Raw genomic sequence first — 24,797 nt, 5'->3', positions numbered from 1 at the left:
GAGTATTGCAAGGGATTCCCTAATACATAAGGAACATTTACTAATATTTGCCTTAAAGTAGGGGGCTCTCGATATAATAGACCATTCAAGAGAGTACTTTATATTCTTCTTCTTGAGGTCATGCAAATAAGAGGCGAGTGTGGTAGAGCTACAGTATTTTTCAATTGAAAACGAACTCTTGTATTCACTCTTGTATATGCCTAACTGGTGCGGACTTGCCTATTGGCGTCTACTGGTTTTGAGTTGTAAAATGTGCCCGAAGGAGATGTAGAACTTTGTGTTTTAACTCTAAATGGTGTTAAATCATTTCTGTCCTTGATTTTTAACCGATGGACTACTTTATGGTACTTCATTTCTTTATTTTATTTTATTTTTTATATCGACCTACGTTACATTATATATTTGAAATTTTTAATTGTATTAGTATTAATTTTAACTTCTATGAAATGATATATATGTGTATCGTGTTATACATTTAACTCAATTTTTTTCATTTGTATGTTATTGGTTGGTATAATATATTTGTGTATAAAATTTTATACTATATGTTCTATTTCTTGCATCTTACTTCTTATATATTTCTTATTCTTTTATTTATTATTTCTTCATACGTTATTTTTCTTATGTTATGTCTTCCTATTCCTTATGTTTGATGGATTATGCTGTATATCTTATATATGTTCATTGAGGGGGTGTGATATGTTGAGTCGTTAACCCAGCGTTTTTATTCTATAACTAATATTTTACATATATATATAAAAGATAGTTTTAAACTTCAAAATATCATATTACTGAAATATGTCCACGGATATACTCATATGCACAAGCCCAACAAATAAGACTGAAGGGGATAGCTTGACCTGGTAAAAATAACACTCTCAAATGATACCATACTATATTAAAAAGGGAAGGCCACATAGGGTATTTTAACAAATAACCTAAAATGGAGTTTTCAGTTCAGGTTGTGTGCTGATGTTTCTGAATTTAGCTTTTTTAAAATTTTGTACTCTTTTGCTGTTGTTGTTGGCATTCTTGTTTATCCTCAAGGTATTCCTGATCAACCATACTTATGATTAAAAGGACTTACAGCCATGACCATCCCAATGACATTTTTTCTTCTTATATCTACTATATCCACTATATTTGGCATTATTTAAGCCAGTAGTGCTTGATTTGAGGATTCACTCAAGAAGGGTTTTACAGCAAACTTAACTAAAATGAGTTGTGAAGCCACCACTATTATCACCATCATTTCTCCTTCTCTCATTATTATATCTCTGTCTTTATGTATGTTTCTCATGCACTGTTTCTCTGTAAGTATCCTAAGAGAGATATAGAGACTAAAGAGAGATCGAAAGAGGAAGGAAAATAGAGCATCTGTCATCAAACAAATATATTCTAAAATATTTCTTTTTCTGCCTTTCTGCCAGCACTACTCCATTTCAACTTCCTGTTTCCTGTCTCCCTTCTTGTACAGGTCATTCAGCAAAAATTGAACATTCATATGTCGTCTTCAATGGGAGACTCCATCATATATATATATGTGTGTATATATATATCCTTTCTATTGAAGAGTGTAGGCTTGAAATGTAAAAGACTTTTCTGTTCTTCTCAAGCATTAAACTAATACACCTGCTTGTTATTCTTACACCTGTCTTCATCTTTTGTTTTTTGTAAAATTGAACTATATATTATGTATGCTCACATGGTCACCACCATTCGATCCTGCCTGACTGAACTTCCAACTCTTTTGGACCCTCATCTTAACTACATTCTCGAACTCTCGATACCTCTCCTCATCAACCTAACCAGCACTCCACCAGGATTACCATTGTATCTCTGTACTCTTTCGGATTCTACCTCCTTGGGTTTTATTGGCTATTTCATGAATGTATATCACACTAATCTACCATGACTTTGAACTTTCTGAATTTTTGAACTTCATATGTTCTTTTCTGTCAAAGAGCTTAGGCTCAAAACGTAAAAGACTTTTCCATTCTTCCCGAATGTTAAACTAATACATTGCTTGTTGTTCCTACATCTGTCTTCATCTTTTGTTTTCTGTAAATTTGGACTACACACACACACACATACGCACACACACACACACATACGCACACACACACACACACACACACACACACACACACACACACACATATATAATTATATGAAATCTTGTATCCCTGCGACAAGGCCTTATTTCCACACACGCCAGCTTAACTTAATTCGCCCTTAGTCGAAAGACACCTGTTGCTATGTCCTGTTATTTGTATTTGTGTAACATTCTCTGTTTTTTTTTCCCATCCTTCTTTTCGTATACATTCGCTGCTTTCTTCCAAGGAATCTAATGCTCTTAGCTTAGTTTTTCCTTGGGGCTGGTCAGATTGGAGCAATCTCGAGTATAACCAGCCAAAATTGCAATGATAATCTGGAACTCGACTGAGGAAAGAAAACTCCGAATGACCCGTCCTTGTTTCCTTGTATCATCTATCTGGATGTTTTGTTGTCCCTTTTTTGTATCACCTGTCTGCATGTTTTGCATTCTTGTCCCATTTTGTATTTATATATATATATATATATATATATATATATATATATATTGTGCAAGAGTATGACGCCCCCTAGCGAGAATGGGCTGGACCACTACATATAAATAGTAGCGGTCTGAGTAAGTGGGGTAGTTCATGCTAATTCCACAGTCCATGTGTTGATAGTTTAAAGTTTACAGTTTAAGTAAGCGTGTTGGATTGTTGGTTCTTAAAGGATTGTTGTTACATTCCATATGGTTACTGCCAAGTGGAGTTATCAAAAAGGTGGATTACTCGAAGCAGCACCCACGGTATGTATTAAAAGAAATAAGATTAGGCTGTGTGCCAATTTCTCTACAGGCTTGAACAACTGCTTAAAAACATACCACCATCCACTCCTGACTGCACAGGACATTTTTGCTAAGTTAAAAGGTGGAAAATTTTTTCCAAATTAGATCTGCCTGAAGCCTATTTACAGAGAGAAGTAAATGAAAAATGCTCAAAGTATTTGACAATAAATACACACATAGGGTTGTACAGATACACACAATTACCTTTTGGATTAAAAGTGGCACCGCAATATTCCAGCAAATCATGGATACGATGTTATCTGATTGTGAATTGACAATTCCATACTTGGACGATATTTTGATCAAGAGTAATTCTAATGAACAGCATGTGGAACATATAAAAGCTGTGTTTAAGAAAATTGAAGTTTTCAGGTTCACTTTGAATGAAGAAAAATGTAAATTCTTTCTTCCCCAAATTAAGTACTTAGGACAAATAACTGATAAAAGTGGTAGATGTCCTAACCTGTCGAGGGCAGATGCAATAAGTGATATGCCTACACCAACAAATATTCCAACTTCATAAGCATTTCTTGGGGTGGCAAACTATTATCAAGGCTACATTCCTAATATGCACAAGTTAAGAATTCCATTGAACAGCTTATTAAAAAATGGAGTAAAGTGGAACTGGTCCACTAAATGCCAGAAAACTTTTGAAGAAATTAAAAATATTATAATCTCAGACCTGTCGTTAACACATTATGATCCCGAAATGGACATCATTGTAGCATCTGATACTTCAGAGCACAGATTAGGTACAGTTCTACTTCATAAATATGAAGATGGAAGGACAAAATCAGTGGTTCAATGTTTCATGCTCACTAATAGCTGCAGAAAAGAGATATAGCAAAATTGAAAAGGAAGCCCAAGCAATTATTTTTGCAGTTAAAAAATTTCACAGGTTTCTGCATGGCAGAAGTTTTTTTATTGCAAACAGATCAATAGACCTTTGCTGTTGTTTTATGGGTCTAAAAAAGGGTTACCAATTGATACTGTGAACTGCCTGCAATGTTGGGGTGTAATATTACTAACTTATAATTTCAAGATGCAATACATTCCATTAAAAAAAAACAGTCATGCAGACTGCCTTTCGAGATTAATTCAAAAAAATATGGAACCATTAGAAGTGACTGTTATAGTCACACTGCAGGCAGAAAGTGAAATTAAAAGTTACAGACATTATCCAAGAACTACCAGTGACAGCACAGGATATAAGAATGAAAGCTGTAGATGACAAGTATATTATGAAAATAAAAGAGGCTTTAAAAATAAATAGAATTTAAATTCAGATGCCTGTAGTTTTTCAGTTTGTGACAATATTCTGATGTATGCCCAAAGAATGGTGGTTCCAACTATTAGGTCGTCCTATAAATAATTTTTTTTATACTTCTTTTATTTTTCAAAATTAAGATAGACAAAGTTCTTGTTTAATCTAAAATATACTTTCCTTCATTTTCTACAATGCTCTGCCATCTATCTAATAGACTTGCAAAGCCCCTCTTCCAAAATTCACTTGTCTGTGAGAAAAAATACTCCTCCAGATCTGTTCTGATCTCATCAACAGAATTCATATTTTTTCCATCCAAATGATTTTGAAGATTGAAGAATAAATGATAATCAGATAGGACAATGTGTGGCAAATATGGTGGGTGGGGCATCATTTCCCATTCAAACTGCTCCAGTCTCTGGAATGTCATCCTCACTGTATGTGGTCAAGCATTATCCTGATGGAAGAACACCTTTTGCTGTGAAACCAAAGATGATCATTTTTCTTCTAGTGCTGACTTAAGCCACTCAAGCTGCTCACAGTGGATCTCCTTTGTTACCATTTGGTTTGAGTTTAAAAGTTCAAAGTGAACTAAACCTTTCATATCCCACCAAACAGATAACAACACCTTACATGGGTGAAGACCTTTTTTAGCCTGGGGTACCGGTGTTTCTCCTTTCCATACACCCTGTGTTAGGTGCTTGACATTTTTATAGAGAACCCATTTCTCATCACCAGTCACTAGTCAGACCAAAAATGGCTTATTCGTGAGATGTGACAGCAAAGAAGAGCGCACATTCACTCTTTGTGTGCAATTAGACTCAGAAAGTTTGCAAGGCACCCACTGACCCAATTTGCTGACCTTTCTAATAGCACACAGGTGTTGAATGGCTAAATGACCAAATCCAAGCTTTTCTGCTAGTTCTTCAAAAGTTACGATAGGATTTGCAGGACATCCTTGTCGAGCTCAACAGATCTTCCAGGATGAGGCTTGTCTTCTAGGCTGTAGTTTCTGGCTCGGAAATTCTGGAACCACTATTGACACTGGCTTATGCTTATTGTCAGATACCCATATACCGCATTAATATTCCTTGCACTTTCTATTGTGTTATTGCTTTTATTGAACTCATAAAGCAAAATATGCCGAATATGCTTTGTCACTTCCATTACAGCTTTGAAAAAATAACTGTTAAAATTGAACTGCACTCTTCAAAACTTGCACTAAGAATAAGTACAAGATAAAATTACTACCTGCTTTTATAGCAACTTGATGCAGGTAGTTTATCCCACCCAACTCTGACTTTTAATTCATGCAATTGAAAAAGCTGCATTATTTATGGGATGATTCAATACATTACAAAAAGGTGGCTTGCAACAATTTCACAGTGGACATCCAGGAATGGCAAGGATGAAAGCTCTGATGAAGAGTTATGTCTGTTGGCCGTCTATGGACCAGGATATCGAAAACTTGTTGAGAACATGCTATGATTGCATGCTTGCAGCCAAAGCCCCACAGGTAAAATAACAATTGTGGCCAGAGACAGAGAACCCATAATCTATATTACACATTGACTATGCCAGACTGGTAAATGGTGTTTACTACCAAATCATAGTAGATAACTGTATTAAGAGGCCAGAGGTTTGCAGGTACTATAGACCAACCTCTAAGACAACTATAAAGCTCTTATACAAATTGTCTGCACGATATTGCGTTCCTGACATACTAGTTTCAGACAATGGAACACAGTTCTCTGAGCATGAATTCAAGAACGTCTGTAAAAGGCATGCGATAAAGCATATTTTCACCCCACCCTACCACCTGAGATCAAACAGACAGGTAGAAAGATTTGTGGACACCTTTAAAAGAGCATTAAGAAAAGCAAGGAATGAATTAAGTAACGACGAAGCACTGACAAATTTCTTAAGAATATACAGAGTGACCCCCCCCCCCCAACCCAAGTACAAATTCAGGGAGGTCTCCCACAGAATTGATGTTCAAAAGAAGAATAAAATCAATTTTTGATAAGCTATTAGTAGAGAAAAAAAACATAATGGAAATACGAAAGAGCTAACAAAATACGTCGAGATAGGTGAGAAAGTGCATTTCAAAACCTGTAGAAATGTTAAAGGAGGCTGGCAAGCTGGCCTTGTTGTCAGAAATATTGGAAGTATAAGGTATCTAATTAAAGGGTCACATGGTGAACATAAGAGACATATAAACCAACTAAGGAAGCACATACCCAAAATCAGGAAGAAATTCCCAGGAAGTATTCTGTGAAATATTCAATGTACCAATTGCAAAAGTAACAGCGTCCTGTAGAACCAGCATGAGAAAAAGAAAGCAGACTAAACCCCTTGAGATAATGCCCAAGCAAAAGAGATACTAGAAATATACACAGACATGCAGGAAGTAAATAGACACCTTTAATTTTCAAAATTTCTGATCTAAGCGTCTTAATATGTTTTCAGCTGTGTAGAATTTACAATGTAATTATCCTTTTTCATTCCAGGTGCCATATTTCCGAAGAATAACCATGCCATGCACAAAAAATTCAGCAGAACTGTTAGATTTTCAAAGCGGTCATATTGTTGGGCAATCTGAGGCTGGTCATAGCCAGCGAAAAATTGCCGAAAATCTTCAAATTCCTCTTGCTACTGTTAATAGAACTATTGTGCAATTCAAAAGCCAAAGAAAAGAATCGACAGATTCTCATCCCAGCCAACCTGGGCCCTCAGAAAGGAAGCTTCACTGTTTGAAGAGAACTGTGGAAAACGAACCCCATTCGAAGGCTTCTGACATTGCAAAACAGCTAGAAGTTAGTCCAAGAATGTGTGTGTTACATATCTGCATAAGCTTGGGTATTACGAAAGAGCAGCTAGAAGAAAACCTCTCCTTCAACCAATTAATATTATGAATAGAAAGAAATGGGCTAAGCAGATGTCAGAAAAATCCAATTCATTTTGGGATAGAGTGATTTTTCTCAGATGAATCCAGATTTGCATTATTTTCAGACAGTGGACATGTTTGGGTCTGGAGTCTTCCCAATCAAGAATTTGATTTGAAATGACTCCAACCAACTGTGAAACATGGCAGTATCTCTGTAATGGTATGTAATGGTGGTTCTGAGCTGAGCAAATGTGTTGGAACCATAAACTCTGAAAAATACATCGAAATACTTAAGCAAGGACTACTTCCGATGTATTCACACGATAACATAACGAAAAATGAGTTTTTATTCATGGAAAATGGGGCTCCATGCCACACAGCAAAAAGGAATGAACAATGGCTGACTGAAAATGGGATCAAAAAGCTTCCTTGGCCAAGCCAATCTCCTGACATGAACCCAATTGAAAATCTTTGGAGCATACTAGATAGAGCTATACGAAAAACTCGACAGAAACCTAAATCTAAAGATGAATTTTTTCAATCGTTGCATGAAAAGTGGGCAGAAATTCCACACAAGACAATCACAAGGCTCATCAGTTCAATGCCAAAAAGAGTTTCTGAATTAAAAACTGCAAAGGGAATGTCAACAAAATACTAAAGTATGTAGTCCTACCTATCGATTACATTTCAATTGTTTGCTTTGCGTATTAAATAAAAGATTTTGAAAATTAAAGGTGTCTATTTATTTCCTGCATGCCTGTATATATATATATATATATATATATATATATGTATATAAATAAAAAAATTCTATATTCCTTTGAAACACGAAATCTCAAAATGTGAGATGTACAAGAGCACAACACCCCCTGGTGAGAATGGGCTGGACCACTATATATAAATAGTAGTGGTCTGAGTAAGTGAGGTAGTTCATGCTAGTTCCACAGTTTATGTTTTGATAGTTCAAAGTTTACAGTTCGAGTTAGCATGTTGGGTTGTTGGTTCTTAAAAGATTGTTTTTATGTGTTGTGTGGTTACTGCCATTTGTTATTACACTGTTGCAGCGTATTCAGTTATCCATAAAGATATAACATATATATATATATTTGTATGCCTGCATTCATATATTTATTGGAACATCCATTTCCCCATGCTATTATTGGTTGGATTAATATATATTACAGAGACATTGTTCACACAGCCAGGTGCCTTTCCTGTCACTAACCCTTATCTATTCTTCAAGTAATGGATTTTTCTCTCTGCACTTCTTCAACTGCATACACATGCGTGTGCTTGCGCGCGCGCGCACACACACACGCACAAACGTCATGAGCTTCTATAATTTCTGCCTGCCAATTCCAATCAGAAAATATTGCTCAACCCAGAGTACGGCACAATGAGATTGATCCCTGTGGCAACAAGCAAAGTCCATATCCTCACAACCACACACAATCATACTTATATACATGCACACAAACTCACACACATGTGCACAAGCACACTGACAAATATTACATGTATTATTACTTACTAATCAAATAAAGAAAATGCCTTATATAAAATAATTCAATGTATTGGCTCTTTTACCTCTCTTTAAATCTCCTGCCAACAGCAACTTTCAGATCACATCAAAACATCAAGTAACATTTAAATAGGAAAAAAATGGGGAGACATTTGATAATGTATTAATATGGAAAAACAACAACTGCTTATAATGCTAGGAGTAATAAATGATGTAATAAAATGAAGACTTCTAAAGTACTCACCATGACACATTGCCCAATATGTTGTCTTTTCTTTAAGTTTTGGAATGTTAATTCTGGAATAGTCAGAGTTTAACATAAAGAATGCCATAGTTTAATCTGCAAAAAAGAACACCATTTATGACAAATAAATCTTCAGTCAGAACAAAACTGAAAAGAGCAACTTATTGATTGATACTTTTGTATGAAGAAAATAATACTGAATATGTTATAATTAAGAAATTTATTCAAAAAGTCTGACTTGTAATTTATCTTTTATGTTTTACTTGTTTCAGTCATTGGGCTGTAGCCATCCTGGGGCATCACCTTGAAGGACTTAGTTGAACACATTGACCCCAGAACTTATTTCTTTTTCATTCACTGGGAACATGAACAAACCAATACCAGTTATCAAGCAAAAGGTGGGGCAAACACATACATAAAAACACAGGTACACACACACACATACATACATATACACAAACATGCTTCTTTCAAATTCTGACCACCAAATCTACTCACAATGTTTGATTAGGGAAAATATTTTTTTTTTAAGTTAGCAAGTACATATTCTAATAATATTGGAAACTAAATACAAAGGTGACATTTAGTTAGGGGAAAATGCATTCAAATGTTAGCATTTGGTTTATTAATCCCAGAATAAAATACTGAGTCAATTCAGAAGAGAAACATTTGTCTCAATATTTACTGTTTTCACTAATTCAGTGTTGCAACATACATGATGATGATGATGATGATAATAATAATAATAATAATAATAATAATAATAATAATAATAATACAAATAATTTCTCATATTGGTATGTGTCCCCACATTTTAAAGGAAGGGGCAATTAAATAAGTTACCCTCAGCACTTGACTATTAGTTCTTTTATTGAGGCCAAAGGAATTAAAGGCAAAGTTGGCATTAATGAGATTCAGACTCATAGCAGAGAGGAACATATCTGACTACTGCTAGGCTAAAATTGGACTCTTGAGCTCCTCTGCCATTCCAACATTTTAATAATAACAATAATAATTTTATACACTGAGACAAGGCCATAAATTGGATAGGGAAGAGTACTGACAATTGAATAAACCTCAGTAATTACATGTACTTATTTTTCCTGAGGAATGAAAGTCAAAGTTCACTTTCATAGGATTTAAAGTTTAACAATGCTAATCAGGTCAAGTGTGGAGGCATGCACTGTAGCAACACATTGCTGCATTCACTATTTGTTGGTATATTCCCCGGTCTCCCTGGGCGACCCATAGAGCAGAGTACCAGTCAGTCCTCAGCTCCACGAAATAATTTCTCATCTGCCATGACTATGTGGCATATATTCGACCGACATGAGCTGTCAATCCAGGTGGAGCCTCAGTGAAGAGGACACAGCAAGCAGGGTCTAAATTGGAAAATTGAGCAACATAACCAGTCTGAGCTGGTGTTCCTGAATCACACAAGCAACAGGACATCCCAGTTTCTGAGTAGAAGCATTGGTTGGATACGAAATCTGAGCATTGTAACCCATAATTTTGTGAAGTATCCAGGTCCCAAAGGTAGCTCCTAAGGGCCCTGAACAGTGTCCAAGTTTCAAAATGATACTACAGGACACAGAGGACCAGACACCTAAAGCCCAAACCTTTGTCCTCCAGCACAGATATCAGCAGTGCCAAACAGCCTTGTCCAATGAGTTCACAACTGCACTAGTTCATCCAAGTCTTTTTAAGACTTCAAAATCACAGCTACTACTGCTTAAAATCTCACTGCTGAGAGAAGCAAAGCAGTCAACAAATTCAACATCCTCATCCACAACAGAGACAGACAAAGTGGAGTCCTTCAAGAAGCAAACAAATGACTAGATCTTTGTCTTGAACCAAGGCCAAGTGGTTCTACTTCCTCACTCAATGAAAAGAGAGAACTTCTTAAGATATCCAATGACTCAGCAACAATAACTAATAACAGCATCATCAGCAAAACCTATTTGTTATCTTAGATAACAGATAGGCCTGTTATCATAGTTTCACCAACGAGTGCCATCATTCAGCTGATGTCATTACATTTAAATCTAATCTTCTGCACCAAAATGTTATCTACATAGCAACGGGGACACTTCACATAAAACCTGAATCCAACAAGAGACCTTGTTAATATTTTTCAATAGAGGCGAGATATTCTTGTCTACTTCAATGCATAAATAGACAATCATTGCACATATCAAGGTGACAATAATGTAACTCAGTCTTGGACAATATTTTTTTAAAGTCACAAAATCACTGTAAAATGATTCTCTAGTGATCATTCCCAGCAATCTCACATTCATACCATAATCAAAACTGCTTCCTAAAGACTAACCTTCACCTTCAGGGTATTGATTTTTAAACAGCTACTGTCTAAGCTCCAATAAAATACACAAAAGAATGCTGCATCATAGCTGGGGTCGTGCTGCTGTTGCACACACAAACTTTCTAAATTGCAGCTAAAAGAATGCTATCCAACTGATTGACAAAGCCACACACACACCAACTCACTTCAACTTTTAATCTATACATGTATGGTTTCTTTCCTCAACCATACTCTAGCATTACTATAACAACCTTTACTTTTCTCACCAGACTAGATACATTCCTCCTTCATTTAAGTCTGATAAACTCATCTTTTCTCTTCAGCCATACTATTCCACACTAATCCCTAAGCTTAATTCTTCCTTCCCACTATGTCAACTCTTTGAAAGTTAAGATAAACACAAGTATAAATTATTATAGAGATATTAGTTCTTTGTAACAAAATGTAATAAAGTGCTCCCCTGATGCTCCATGGCATCCAAATCTACTTGGAACATCCAATGCTGAGTTCCAAATAACTGTAATGGTGAAATCTACGTAGGAACTACTGATTTATATTTGTGTTTATCTTACTTTTTCACTATATTTACATATATATAGGAGAAAAAAATTAAATTAAATTAAAGCTGTCTTATAGAATTATGCTACGTAATTATCACACATCATCGTCTTTTAACTGCAGTAGCAGACCCCCTTCCACCCATTGCTGCTTCCATAACCAATTACGATTTATGGTTGGAATTATCCCTGGCTGTCAGTAGGATTTGGTGCAATTTAAATTTAGAACACAAGGAACTGGAACAGACGTCACAAAGCATATTGTCTGACATTCTTTCAATTCACTTATCCACCCCTCAGAACTAGTACTTTGTTTATCAGCCTCTAAAGGATGAAAGGTAGAGTTGACTGTGATAGGATTTCAACTCAGTATGCCGAGTTTTTATCTGATGCCTTAAAGACTCAGCCAATTCTCTGCCTTACATAAAAACTAGTTGGGGTAGGATTAAGAAGAAAAAGAGACATTTATTCAGGGTGATGTTTCAATAGCAAATATGATGTATTATTTTTTGTATTTCTTAGAATGTAAGGTCCCACACTGTGTAGAAATACAAGACACTTGGATACGATATACCCACCCCGCACTGTCTGGTAACTCCATCTACCATGGGACCCTGGCCACACTCAAGGAAACACAAAGACCAATGCATAATATATTCATCCACGAAATAAATATTTCTCATCCTCCTCTATCCACCCCACTTGCCCACTCTGTCCCTATTTACCTTACTTGTACCTCTATATATGTGTACAGCTGACATTATTTGTTCATTCAGTGTGGGGGTCTTTTCTCATACTAGCAAGGCTGAGATGAAAGGGAATTGATGCAGGATTTTTGGGGCTGAATGCCCTTCTTTTTCAAGTAAAGAATTTTATTTTTTTATTTCAGAGGAATTGTAAGGTGTGAAGCTAGAAAACGATTTGTTGGTGGGAAATATTAACAAATGTCAGAGGTTGCAGCCCAACAACAGCGACTTTACCACTTGTAGCTGGGTTGAAAATGTTACCACCATTTGTTATGGCTCAGTGTGGATTTGTAAACAATCACACATACACACACACACACGTGTACACATACATTTATATATACAAATACATGCATACTTATATGTACATTTACATACTTGCATAAATATATGCAAATAGTTTCTTTCTACCAAATTCATTTATAAGGTATTGGTCAGCCAAGGGCTTCAGTAGAAGATACTCACCCAAGATGTCACACAGTGAGACTGAACCTGAAGCCATGTGACTGAAAAGTGAACTTCTTATACACATATCCCTGGTTGTGTCTGTGTTATTACATATTTTTCATTGTAAAATCATGTAATCTGTGTATGTGAGAGTACATAAGCTAATAGTCCAGTTTCAATGTCCACTTGGAAGTGTGATATCATGTAAATAAACACATCTAAACTGCTGTACTTATACAAATGTGTATGTGTGCATTGATGTACACTTATGTGTAAACATTGTCTATCCAACCATCTGATTCTGATCTGTTTTGGATTTCTATCCCTAGTATTATTACTATTATATTTTTCCAATTTATAATTAACATTTATTGTTTGTATTTAACTTCCAATTTTCATTAGTTATGGAATTTACAGGTAGGATAGAGCTACTGTTTTGGAATTCATCTTTGAAGGATATCCCATCTAGAAAGGAATATATTTTGAAACTTATTAATATTAAGGATTTTATTACTAGAATTAAATGGAAAGTCTACTTTAATAATAATCATAATATTACTAATATCAATGATGTAGATAATTTAGATTATATCAATTCTAAATTTAAATCTAGAAAAGAACTCCCATATAATAGGGATTTACAGATTTTAGAGGATAATATTTAGGTGATGAAAAATATTAAATTTCAAAAATACCCAAATAGACATAATGATTATTTAAGAATAAAATTAAACAATTTAGAAATTAATAAAAATTTAGAAATTAATAAAAAATATAAAATAGTTCCGGATAATACTTTATATTCTATTAATAAGGCCTCTAAATTAATAATGTTGAAATATGAACTAGATAATAAGACTGAGCTTTATGTACTTATGCACCCTAGAATTACATTAAAAGACCATAAAGATAATTTTTATTCTGACCCTAAAGTTAGGCTTATTTGTCCTTGTAAGTCAGATCTAGGTAGATTAAGATAATTTTAGATAAATATATCAATAGATTAAATGATATTAATTACTATTGATACTTTAAAATGGTTTAATAATATTAAAGATAAAAATAGATATAAATTTATTCAAATAGATATTTATAATTATTATTCTTCTATTAATGAGATTGTACTTAATAAGGCCCTAATTTATGCAATGAAGACGGTAAATATGACTTATGATGAAGTAAATGTAGTTAAAATGGCTAGGAAATCGTTGATTAAATATGATAATAAGATGTGGGCTAGAAAAGATACCAGGGACTATTTTGATAATAGCAATGGGGGCACCGGATTCAGCACAGGTAACTGATTTAGTAGGTATATATTTATTATCAGAACTTGAACTTGAAAACTTAAAATTGGAGGGTGGTTTATATAGGGATGACCTTTTATTACTAACTAAGAATTGCACCAATAGAAAACTAGAATTATATAAGAAGAGAATATATAGTTTTTTTTTAAAAGAAATGGATTAAAGATTACTATTTATAATGAGTACGATAATATAAATTATTTAGATGCTAATTTTAACTTATCTTACAGGTAATACCCAACCTTACCATAAGATTAAAGAAAATATTAAATACATTCATGGAAAATGACTTTATATCATTGTTTGAAAAAAATATGTATTTTTATATTATTCAATTGATTTTTAATGATGATTTTAGTTGATATCTTTTTTAACACTAAATTAATTAGTAGTAAGTGTATCATCTTAGCCTGAACTAAGACTTCGATTAGATTAGGGTTGAATTTTTTCCATTAATACTATTTAATAGTTCTTTTTATTTTATGGGATAAATAACTTGTCTTTTTATTTAATTTTTTTGATTATACAATATCATTAATTGTTTTATTATGACTTAAGTTATATAAAGTTTAATCTTTCATTCATATTTTTATATCTATTTATTCTATTCCTTTTCTTTACGCAATATTTTCACGAGACTTCTTTTAAATAAACATTTGAGTCTAAAATCTTCTAGTTTAAACTATTGCATCGTTTAGATATGTGCTACTTCTATCTTTATTATTTTGACCTAAAACTTCGTTCAAATTCTATTTTTAATGAAAAATTCGTTAAAGTTGGTTTTTGCATATAATATTCGTGTTAGCTTGTATTATAATGGATGTAGGGTTGATTATGGAATGTTTATAATTTTGATATTTTTAATAATATTTTTCTATCTTAATATAATAAGTATTTTATATACATTCATTTGTTATTTATTGTTGGTTGATATATACATTCTTTTATTATTATTATTATTATTATTATTATTACTGTTGTATTTTGACCTGAAGATCAGCTATATTTTTGAATAGAATTGAATTTTGATAGTTTTAATCGATTTAAATTTTCTTTCTATTTGGAAATTGGTTATGAAACACATGTAGTCGTTTTATTATCATTATCTTATGATATTTACTTTGTATTATATTATACTTATTTATTGTGCTTTTACTTATTAATTTTTCTATATGTGACAGTGGATTTTCATCGATGAGTTCATGAACCTTGGTTCCTTTCCCTAAAACTATATATATATATATATAAGCAATAATGAATCTCTGAATGAGGTATAAACAGTAGCTGCACGACATGAAGTATATTTGCCACTTAAATGCGGCTAACCCCTAAGGGTGAATGCTACTGTAGCTTGTAGCCCCAGGAGAACATCTCCTCCAGCTGGCTACTGACACACTTTCTGTGCCCTGTTGGTATTTGCAAAGGGAAGTCATCCTTCCCATCGTCGATCTGACGTGATACGCACGGACTCAGGTTTCTGGGTATTTACCCTTCATCAGTGTACGACAATCACCGATTATCGATGTGAAGGGCTCCCAATGCAAATACATATATCCTTTTTGCAGTGACGAAAATTCACTGATCTCAAAAAAATGTAAACAAGCAATAATAAATCTCTGAACGAGGTATAAACAGTGGTCAATAAAAGTGTGTCAATAGCCAGCTGGAGGAGATGTTCTCCTGGGGCTACAAGCTACAGTAGCATTCACCCTTAGGGGTTAGCCGCATTTAAGTGGCAAATATACTTCACGTATGTATATATATATATATATATATATAACTATTAATTTCCAGTACCGCTGCCGTAGTCTCCTTTAGAGAGACTTAGAAATATTAATAACTCTATTTCTGAAAACCAGTGGATAGATTCCACTGAAATTAGATAAATAACCTTCGAGCAGATAGTCAGCAGCGCCGCCTGGCTAGGGCTTGGCTGCTCTGCATTGACAAGGGGCAACACCCTGAAACTAGTCTGCAGATGCCAAACCAGCAGGGGGACACTGCTGACCTCCCCTGTTCGAAGGTTATAAAGGACACAGGTTTCGTGTGTCACATAGCTAGCTAGAGGCGATGGCTTCTTGGAGCTAATTCACGGCAGCTTTCGTCCTAATTTTGGGACTGCCATGTTGGCTTGGCGATAACTATTAATTTCCAGTACCGCTGCCGTAGTCTCCTTTAGAGAGACTTAGAAATATTAATAACTCTATATATATATATATATACGCATATATGTATGCATGTGTGTGCAAATTTATGAGTGAATTCATATTTCCTTTGCTTACAAGCATATTTTCCTCCTGATTGCAAACAAAAAGCTCATTCACAATGTTGTTTGTTTCCAGTTATTCAAGGAAACTTGTCTGGGCTGTTTGTTCTTCAATAGACTGGGAGATTATTATTTCACTTCGAAATAAGGGTTCGCGACAGGAAGGGCATCCAGCTGTAGAAAACTCTGCTCCAACATACTCTCATTTGACCGATGCAATGATGAATATATATCTCCCCTCTCTTTCACTTGTTTCAGTCATTAGCCTGTGGCCATGCTGGGGCACCACCTTAAAGAATTTTAGTCAAACAAATCGAACTAGTACTTTTTTTTAAAGCCTGGTACATATTCTATCACTTTCTTTTACTGAACCGCTTAGTTATGGAGATGTAAACAAACCAGCACCAGTTGTCAAGCATGGCGGGAGACAAACACAAAGACACACACATATATGCATGTATATACAAGTTTCTTTCAATTTCCATCTACCAAATCTACTCACAAGGCTTTGGTCGGCCCAAGGAAAAAATATAAGATACTTGCCCAAGGTGCCATGCAGTGGGACTGAACCTGGAACCATGTAGATGGGAAGCAAACTTCTAATGACACAGCCGTGTTTTTGCAGACATATATTTCTTCCCTTTAATGAAATAATGACTATTTTTCACACCATATATTTCAAGTCTACTTTATTCTTCACTGCTATATAACAAGCTACTCTTCACTTTTGTTTCCTTATAAAAATGTTTAAATTTTCCTGATAATTTTGCCAACATTTTCCTTGACAGGCAAATCATTTCCCAACCTGCTTGTCAGTTAAGTAGGAGATACTTTGAGAAGGCACTTAATGATTACATATTGTATCTCTAGATCTTTGTTCATTTCATATATTATAACAGTACAGATATCATGGCCTGATACTTGCAACCACCCATCTGTGATGGTTTTTACCACATTTTTGTAAAATAATTCTAGTTTTGCCTGATGAATTTTTTAATGAGCTTGATTTCATCAAGAACTAGTACTGCTGATAATGATGATATTATCATTATTATCATTACAGTGGTGAGCTGGCAGAATCGTTAGCACACCGGGTGAAATGCTTAGAAGTATTTTTCCCATCACTAAGTTCTGAGTTCAAATTCTACCATGGTCAACTTTGCCTTTCATCCTTTTGGAGGTCAATAAATTAAGTACCAGTGAAACACTGGGGTCAATGTAATCAACTAGTCCCCTCCCCACAAAAATTCCAGGCCTTGTGTCTATAATAGAAAGGATTATTATTATTATCAAGAAAAGCAGTGATCTGGTAAAATCATGAGCATGCCAGACAAGATGCTTAGTGGAATTTTGTTTGGTTCTATGTTTTGTGTTCAAATGCTGTCAATCTCAACTTTGCCTTTTGTCCTTTCAGGGTAGTCAAAATACGAACCAGTTGAACACTGGGGTCAATGAAATTGACTTACTCTTCCCCTAAAATTGCTGGTTTTGTGCCAAAATTTGAAACCATTACTATTAAAGGTAGTGATCTGGTAGAATCATAATCATACCAGACAAAATGCTTGGCAGCATTTTGTTCATCTTTACATTCTGAATTCAAATCCTGCTGAGATCTACTTTGCCTTTCATCCTTTCTGAGTCAATAAAATAAGTACCAGTTGAGTACTGGGGTCAATGTACATGACTATCCCCTGCCCCCAAAACTTCAGTCCTTGTGCTTATAGTAAGAAGGCTTATTATCATTACTATTTCATTTACTCACAACAAATGAGACTTTTGGAAAAAATTCCTAACATCTGGCTGCAAGTTATCTTCCTAAGTCCCTAATAATACTGTTTCCTGAAACAGCACTAAACTAGATTTTATGTCAATTTCCTCTATTCATCTGTTCAAATCTTTAGGAATAGTTCCTAATGCACTTATAGCTACAGGGATATATTTTACCTGCACTTTCCATAATAGCCTCTGTAACTCAAAAATGTTTATTAATATTATTATTCAAACTGGCAGAATTATTAGCACACCAGACAAAATGCTTAACTGTATTTCTTCTGGCTTCACATTCCAAGTTCAAATTGCACTGTGGTTGACTTCATCATTTATCATTTTGATAAAATAAGAACCAGTTCAGCATTGGGGTCAATGTAATCAACTAGCCCCCTTTGCCTAAATATCAGGCCTTGTGCCTTTAGTAGAAAGGATTACTATTATTTTAAAGGTGGTGAGCTGGCAAAATCGTTAGCATGCTGGGTGAAATGCTTAGCAGTATTTTGTCTGTCTTCATGTTTAGAGTTCAAATTCCACCAAGGTTAATTGTACCTTTTGTCCTTTTGGGGTCAATAAATTAAGTACCAGTGAAACACTGGGGTCAATGTAACTGACTAGTCCCCTCTCACAAAATTTCAGGCTTTATGCCTTTAGTAGAAAGGCTTATTATTAATTATTAAGCTATTACACATTAATTTAATTAGCAGAGATATTATCCAGAAATTTAGTGACAAGTTTCTTCAAATCTATAGTATCTTTCTTGAGATTCCTGCAGAATACCATATGGCTCTTTATCAGTTTCAGTCCTAATATCCCTCAGTATCTTAGGTAGCAGTTTGAACATTGTTCCAAGTGTACCAGTTATCACAAAACAATTTTCAAACTGGTATTCATCTCTTTGGCTAAGTCCTGAGATTTCTGGATTGCAAAGTCAAAAATCTTACAATATTTGTTCTTGCCATTTTCTACAATTATATCTGTTCTAAGAAAAAATCAAAAACTTAGCATTATTATTCATTAGTGAATAATTATTATTCACCAAGACTCTTACGATGATAGTCTTGGTCTTGTGTTCATACTACTTTTCCATTATTTCAAATAAGCAAATTCAGTTGACATTTCAAAGCATTCTTTCACCAACCTTTATGTCTGGGTTTACGTAGTCTTCATGTTAGTTTAGTGCTCTTGTTTAGCAGATGGTTGATACCTTTGTCTACCTTCCCACATATTCTGTGTTGGCTGTTTGACTGATTTGATTAATCTTTGTCAAATTTGTTTGAATGTATTGTTCCCGAGCATCTATAATTAACAATTCAGTTAATCTTTTCATGTTTCCATCTCCCAAGAACAATCAGTATTGCTTTGTTGCATGAAATGCCCATGTGATTCTTGTTTTTCCAGCTACTTCTGTCTGTCATTGTGCTTACTATTCTCAAAAATCTTTCACTATTTCAATGCTCCGTCAATATTTCTAGCCACAGAAAAGCATTTCCTCACAATTCACAACATAGTTTTCTAAACCTCTGAAGTACAACATTGATGTTATTTTTTTTACAGTTAACAAACCTCAGCCATCTTTCCTCCTTGGTAAACAGAACTTGTTAACATTACTTTTAGGATAGTGTGTACAGCTTCCAAGTTCTATGCAATTCATGTATCTCAGTCTTTATCCGTTAAAAAAAAAGAGCAGAGTGTATCAACACTGGCATGGCCTAAGTGTTGATTACCATGATGACAGCGCCTCAGTTTAAATTTCATGACAATACTCATTCCCTATTGTACACCATAAATGTAATTTCTATCTAAAATACATATTCTTCTCCTCCTCTACCACAAATCCATTTTTGATGTCACGGTTGCACACATTCCAATTTTTCAGAGTAAAGATGAGTATACACTTATCCTTAGAGGCCACTCACCTGTTATTTCAACAATAGTAATGTATGAGGTGCATTCCAGAAGTTTTGAGACTTTTTAGGAGATACAATCACAACTGTCCTAAATAATAGTAATTTTAGTATATCATTATTATACATCTAATTAGCTGATCTACCAACTTTTTAATTCCCAGCTGAAGGATATGGCTATAACAGCACTTTGAACACACCCTATTTAACACTGCTTGTCACAGCTGACTAGTATGCAGAACATAATTGGGACATATACCGGTTGCTTATCGATTAACTTGTACGAGTTGAGTATCTGTTTTTTTACTGACACAAGAGGCCAGGCAAAGCAAGTCCACTGGGAAGCTCATGATGATACCTTTTTTCAACAGCAAGGGCATCATCTACATCCACTGGGTTCCCTTTGGCCAAACTATCAACAAATAGTACTTTGTGGAGGTTTTGAGGGAGTTAAGGAAGAGATTTCATTGCAAAAGGCCAGAGTACTTGCACCAAACCACAATTATATTCTAGAACCAACTACTTGACAGGGGATATTCAAAGCTGTTCCTCACTCTCTACAATCCAGGCCTTGCACCGTGTGAATTTTGGTTGTTCCCCAAGTTGAAAAAGAAGATGGAGGTTGTGACATCTTCACTTTGGAGGGCTTCCATGGAGCCTTAATGACGTGGCTGGAGTGCTACAACAAGTGCATTGAAGTCAGAGGATCCTATTTTGAGGGAGATTAGAGTCTTATGCTTTCTTGAAATTAACAAAGTCTCTTTTGAAAATGTCTCAAAATTTCTGGAATGCACTTCATAGACTTTCAGTTTTTCTGATTCACATCTCTCTTCCTATTCATTTAAGTTCATCTGTCCTGCAGTTTGGTTTGTGTCAGGGAGAAGCACCACTGATGCTATATTTCTGGTAAGGCAGCTGCAGGAGAAATACAAAGCCAAAGATAAACCTCTGTACCTGGCTTTTGTTGACTTGAAGAAAGGCTTTGACAGGGTCCTCCGGTCCCTTATCTGGTGGCCAGTGCAAAAACTAGGGATAGACCAGTGGTTGATGAGGGCTGTACAAGCCATGTACAGGGAAGCTACTAGTAGAGTGAGAGTTGGCAACAAGTACAGTGAAAAATTCAGGGTACAAGTAGGGGTTCCACCAAGGATCGGTCCTCAACCCCCTCTTGTTCATCATAGTTCTCCAGGCAATAACAGAGGAATTTAAGACAGGATGCCCCAGGCAGCTCCTCTATGCTGATGACATTGTTCTTATAGCTGAACCACTACCAGAACTACAAAAGAAGTTCCAGGTATAGAAGCAAGATTTAGAATTAAAGGGTCTTAGAGTTAACAAGTAGGAAGGCAGACAAATCACAAATCCCTTCAGGTAGATAACCCTGCTCGATCTGTTGAAAAGGTGTAGGTAGAAACTCCATAAGATGCACCTGGTGTAAGCTTTGGATACATAAAAGGTGCAGCAATATTAGAGGAAGGTTAACAGGGAAAATTGATTTTGTGTATGGAGGATGTATAGGTACAATAAACACTAAAAATGCACAGAAAATAAACTCCATCAACTGCCAGTGGGGTAAGCTAGTGGTAGTAGACAGTTTCTGCTATCTAGGTGACCAAGTTCGTAGCAGAAGTGGATGCACTGACAGCATAGCTGTGAGAATAAGATGAGGCTGGGCAAATTTCAGAGACTCCTACCTCTGCTGGCAACAAAGGGCCTCTCTCTCAGAGTGAAAGGCAGATTGTATGATGCCTGTGTGTAAACAGCTATACTACATGGCAGTGAAACATGGGCTGTGACAGCCGAGGACATGCATAGGCTTGAAAGAAATGAAGCCAGTATGCTTTGCTGGATGGGCAATGTCTGTGTGCATGTTTGTCAGAGTATAAGCATCTTGAGAGAACAATTCGGAATAAGAGGCATCATGTGTGGTGTGCAAGAAAGACAACTGCGCTGGTATGGTCAAGTAATGCGGATGGACAAGGACAGCTGTGTAAAGAAGTCCTGATCTCTAACTATGGAGGGAAACTGTAGTAGAGGTAGACCCAGGAAGACATGGGATGAGGTGGTGAAGCATGATCTTCAAACTTTGGGCCTCACAGAGGCAATGACTAGGGACTGAGACCTTTGGCGATGTGCTGTGCTTGAGAGGACCCATCAAGCCAAGTGAAATTGTAGTCATGGCTGATACTGGTGTCAGGTTACTGGCACCCATGCTAGTGGCATGTAAAAGGTACCTTTTGAGCGTTAAGCCTAATGGAGGCAAAGTGACAGAGCTCCTTTCAAGTGTTCAACCTCACAGAGGCAATGACCAAGACCTTTGGCATTATGTCGTGCTCTAGAAGAAAACCCATCAAGCTGAGCAAAATCACAGTCATGGTAGATACTGGTGTCACGCAAATGGTACCTGTTCCGGTGGCACATAAAAGCACCCATTACTCTCTTGGAGTGGTTGGTGTTAGGACGGTCATCAAGCTGTAGAAACCATGCTAAATCAGACTGGAGTTTGGTGCAGCCTTTCAACTTGCCAGCCTTGATCAAACCATCCAACCCATACCAGCATGGACAATGAACGTTAAATGATGATGATCCTTCATTGAGAACATCAATTTTCACTCACTTTTTTTGAAGTCATCATCTTTAGCAACTTCAATGCAGAAATCCCCATTGACCGTCATATTCTGTCACACAGATACCATTGTTGTAGAGGCCAAATTATTTGCTCGTCTGAACTGTATGATGGCAAGTACTCCAGCTGATCAAGTCACGTTCGTTACTTGTTTTGCTTACAAACACTGCACAAGCGCAACAAAACTACTCCCAAACTCATCCTCTTCATGCTACAAATCTCTCTCCCAAACAAATACATGGACTCAGTATATGCAAAAACTTCTCAGATCACTCCAATCCAACATGACAAGCAGGCTTTATGGTGTTCCTGCTATTTTGCCAAACATTTGCACTTGAGAACTATTCTCACCAAATACTTCAATTTCTCTCTCTACAGAGATCTACAAAAACAGGCAATATGAGTAACATTTCCAAGGGAAATTTCTCCAATTTGCCAACTATCACTTTCACTTCCAGCATGTAGAAGATGATGGAAAGAATATAAACAACCACCTCCTTCATCACCATGAATTTCTCTCACTCTTCTTTTTTCTGTGAACATCTGTCCATTTGGGTAGAGTCTGATTTACTGGTGACATGTTCTGATACAAACTGAACTTAAAATCACATTAATTTCACCTGTCTTTAAAAGCCTGTGATAATTACAGATTTTTCAATTAAATATTTAAAATAAAACAGTCACAACTGCAATAAACATAACTGACCACTAAAGGGATCAAATACAGCCGTCTCTGCATGCATTAATCATTCTCATACTATATATATATATACTTTCATCTCTGTTTTATTCAATATCTTCACTCAGTGCGTCTCAACCACTTTTTACATATAGAACCCCTTTGATTTCTGTTTTACTCTACTGGACCCCTCATAGCTATTTGGTATTTAAAAAAGTCTCACTATATTTTTATAATTAAATATTATTAGGAATTGTATTAAAGAATTGTTGAAATATTTTGTGTGTTGTAGAGGTATAACCAATTCATTGCTCATAAATTTTAACAGCAAAATCTTATGTGGATGTTCCAGGACCATATGGGCCCCATATGAGAACCAGTGTCTTAAATAAAACAATAAAACATAAGAAATCAATCATGTACTGAGATTTTCATGTTATTTTTTTATTCTGGATTCTGTTAGTAATTTCTTTACCTAATTAGGCCATAACTATGCCAGGTCACTGGCATAGCATTCTTTTAAATTATTTCTGTAAATAACCCATTTTGTTTGAAAAAATGTTGTCTAAATTAACTCTCTTATTTGATATCACCAGATTTATTCATCTTCCATGCATATAGAATAAAAAGCAGTCCTGAAGTACAAAGAAAATTTCAACTTTGCCTTTAAGCATTTGAGGTAATTAAAATAGGATACCATTCAAGTATTGTTGTCAATGTAACTAACTAAATCATCCCATTCCTCAAGATATATAGGGCAAAGGATTGGCAAAAAGTTTTTGTGTGACAGAGACAATATGCTTTGCAGTACATGTCTCAGTACATTCCAAGTTCAAATTCTGTTGAGGTTGAACTTTAGGGTCAGTGAATTAACTAACCTTATCCCCTCAAAACTGCTGGCCACGGGTCTAAAATAATGGCATGTACGATTTTTAAGGGTGATGGATTGAGTTGTTAGAGTGTTGAAAAAAATACTGGAAGTTATTTTCTCCAGCTCTCTATGTTTTGAGTTTTGGCAATTAGCGATGCTATTTCTGAATCCCATTGAGGCTGACTTTGTCTTTCATCCTTTCAAGGGTCAATAAAGTAAGTACCGGCTGAATACTGGAGTCGATGTAATTAATTTACCCACTCCTCTGAAATTACTGGCCTTGTGCCAAAATTTGAAACTATTATTATTAGAGATGACAGAATCGTCAGCACACTGGACAAAATGCTTAGCAGCATCCCTACCGTCTTTATGTTGAGTTCAAAACCTGCCAAGATGGACTTTGCCTTTCAACCTTTCAGGGTCAATGAAATAAGTATCAGTTGAGCACTGAGGTTGATGTAATGAACTATCTCCCACCCATAAAATTCAAAATTTTAAAATAT

At 35.4% G+C, this 24,797-nt stretch overlaps 1 protein-coding gene across 2 annotated transcripts in view; it reads right to left on the bottom strand.

The window, feature by feature from the left end:
• The window catches only part of LOC106868294 (glutathione synthetase), a 66,315-nt gene that overhangs the window by 37,830 nt on the left and 3,688 nt on the right, over window positions 1-24,797 (bottom strand). For both annotated transcript variants that reach the window (XM_089355863.1, XM_089355860.1), the window contains exon 2: window positions 8,799-8,894. In XM_089355863.1, the coding sequence (XP_089211989.1) occupies window positions 8,799-8,886 (88 nt within the window). In that variant the 5' untranslated portion in view covers window positions 8,887-8,894. The remainder of the gene's footprint in view (window positions 1-8,798; window positions 8,895-24,797) is intronic.

This window comes from Octopus bimaculoides, chromosome 1, assembly GCF_046866305.1.
Source record: "Octopus bimaculoides isolate indiv1 chromosome 1, ASM4686630v1, whole genome shotgun sequence".
NCBI classification, from domain to species: domain Eukaryota; kingdom Metazoa; phylum Mollusca; class Cephalopoda; order Octopoda; family Octopodidae; genus Octopus; species Octopus bimaculoides.
This window is presented reverse-complemented; position numbering and strand designations above follow the sequence as displayed.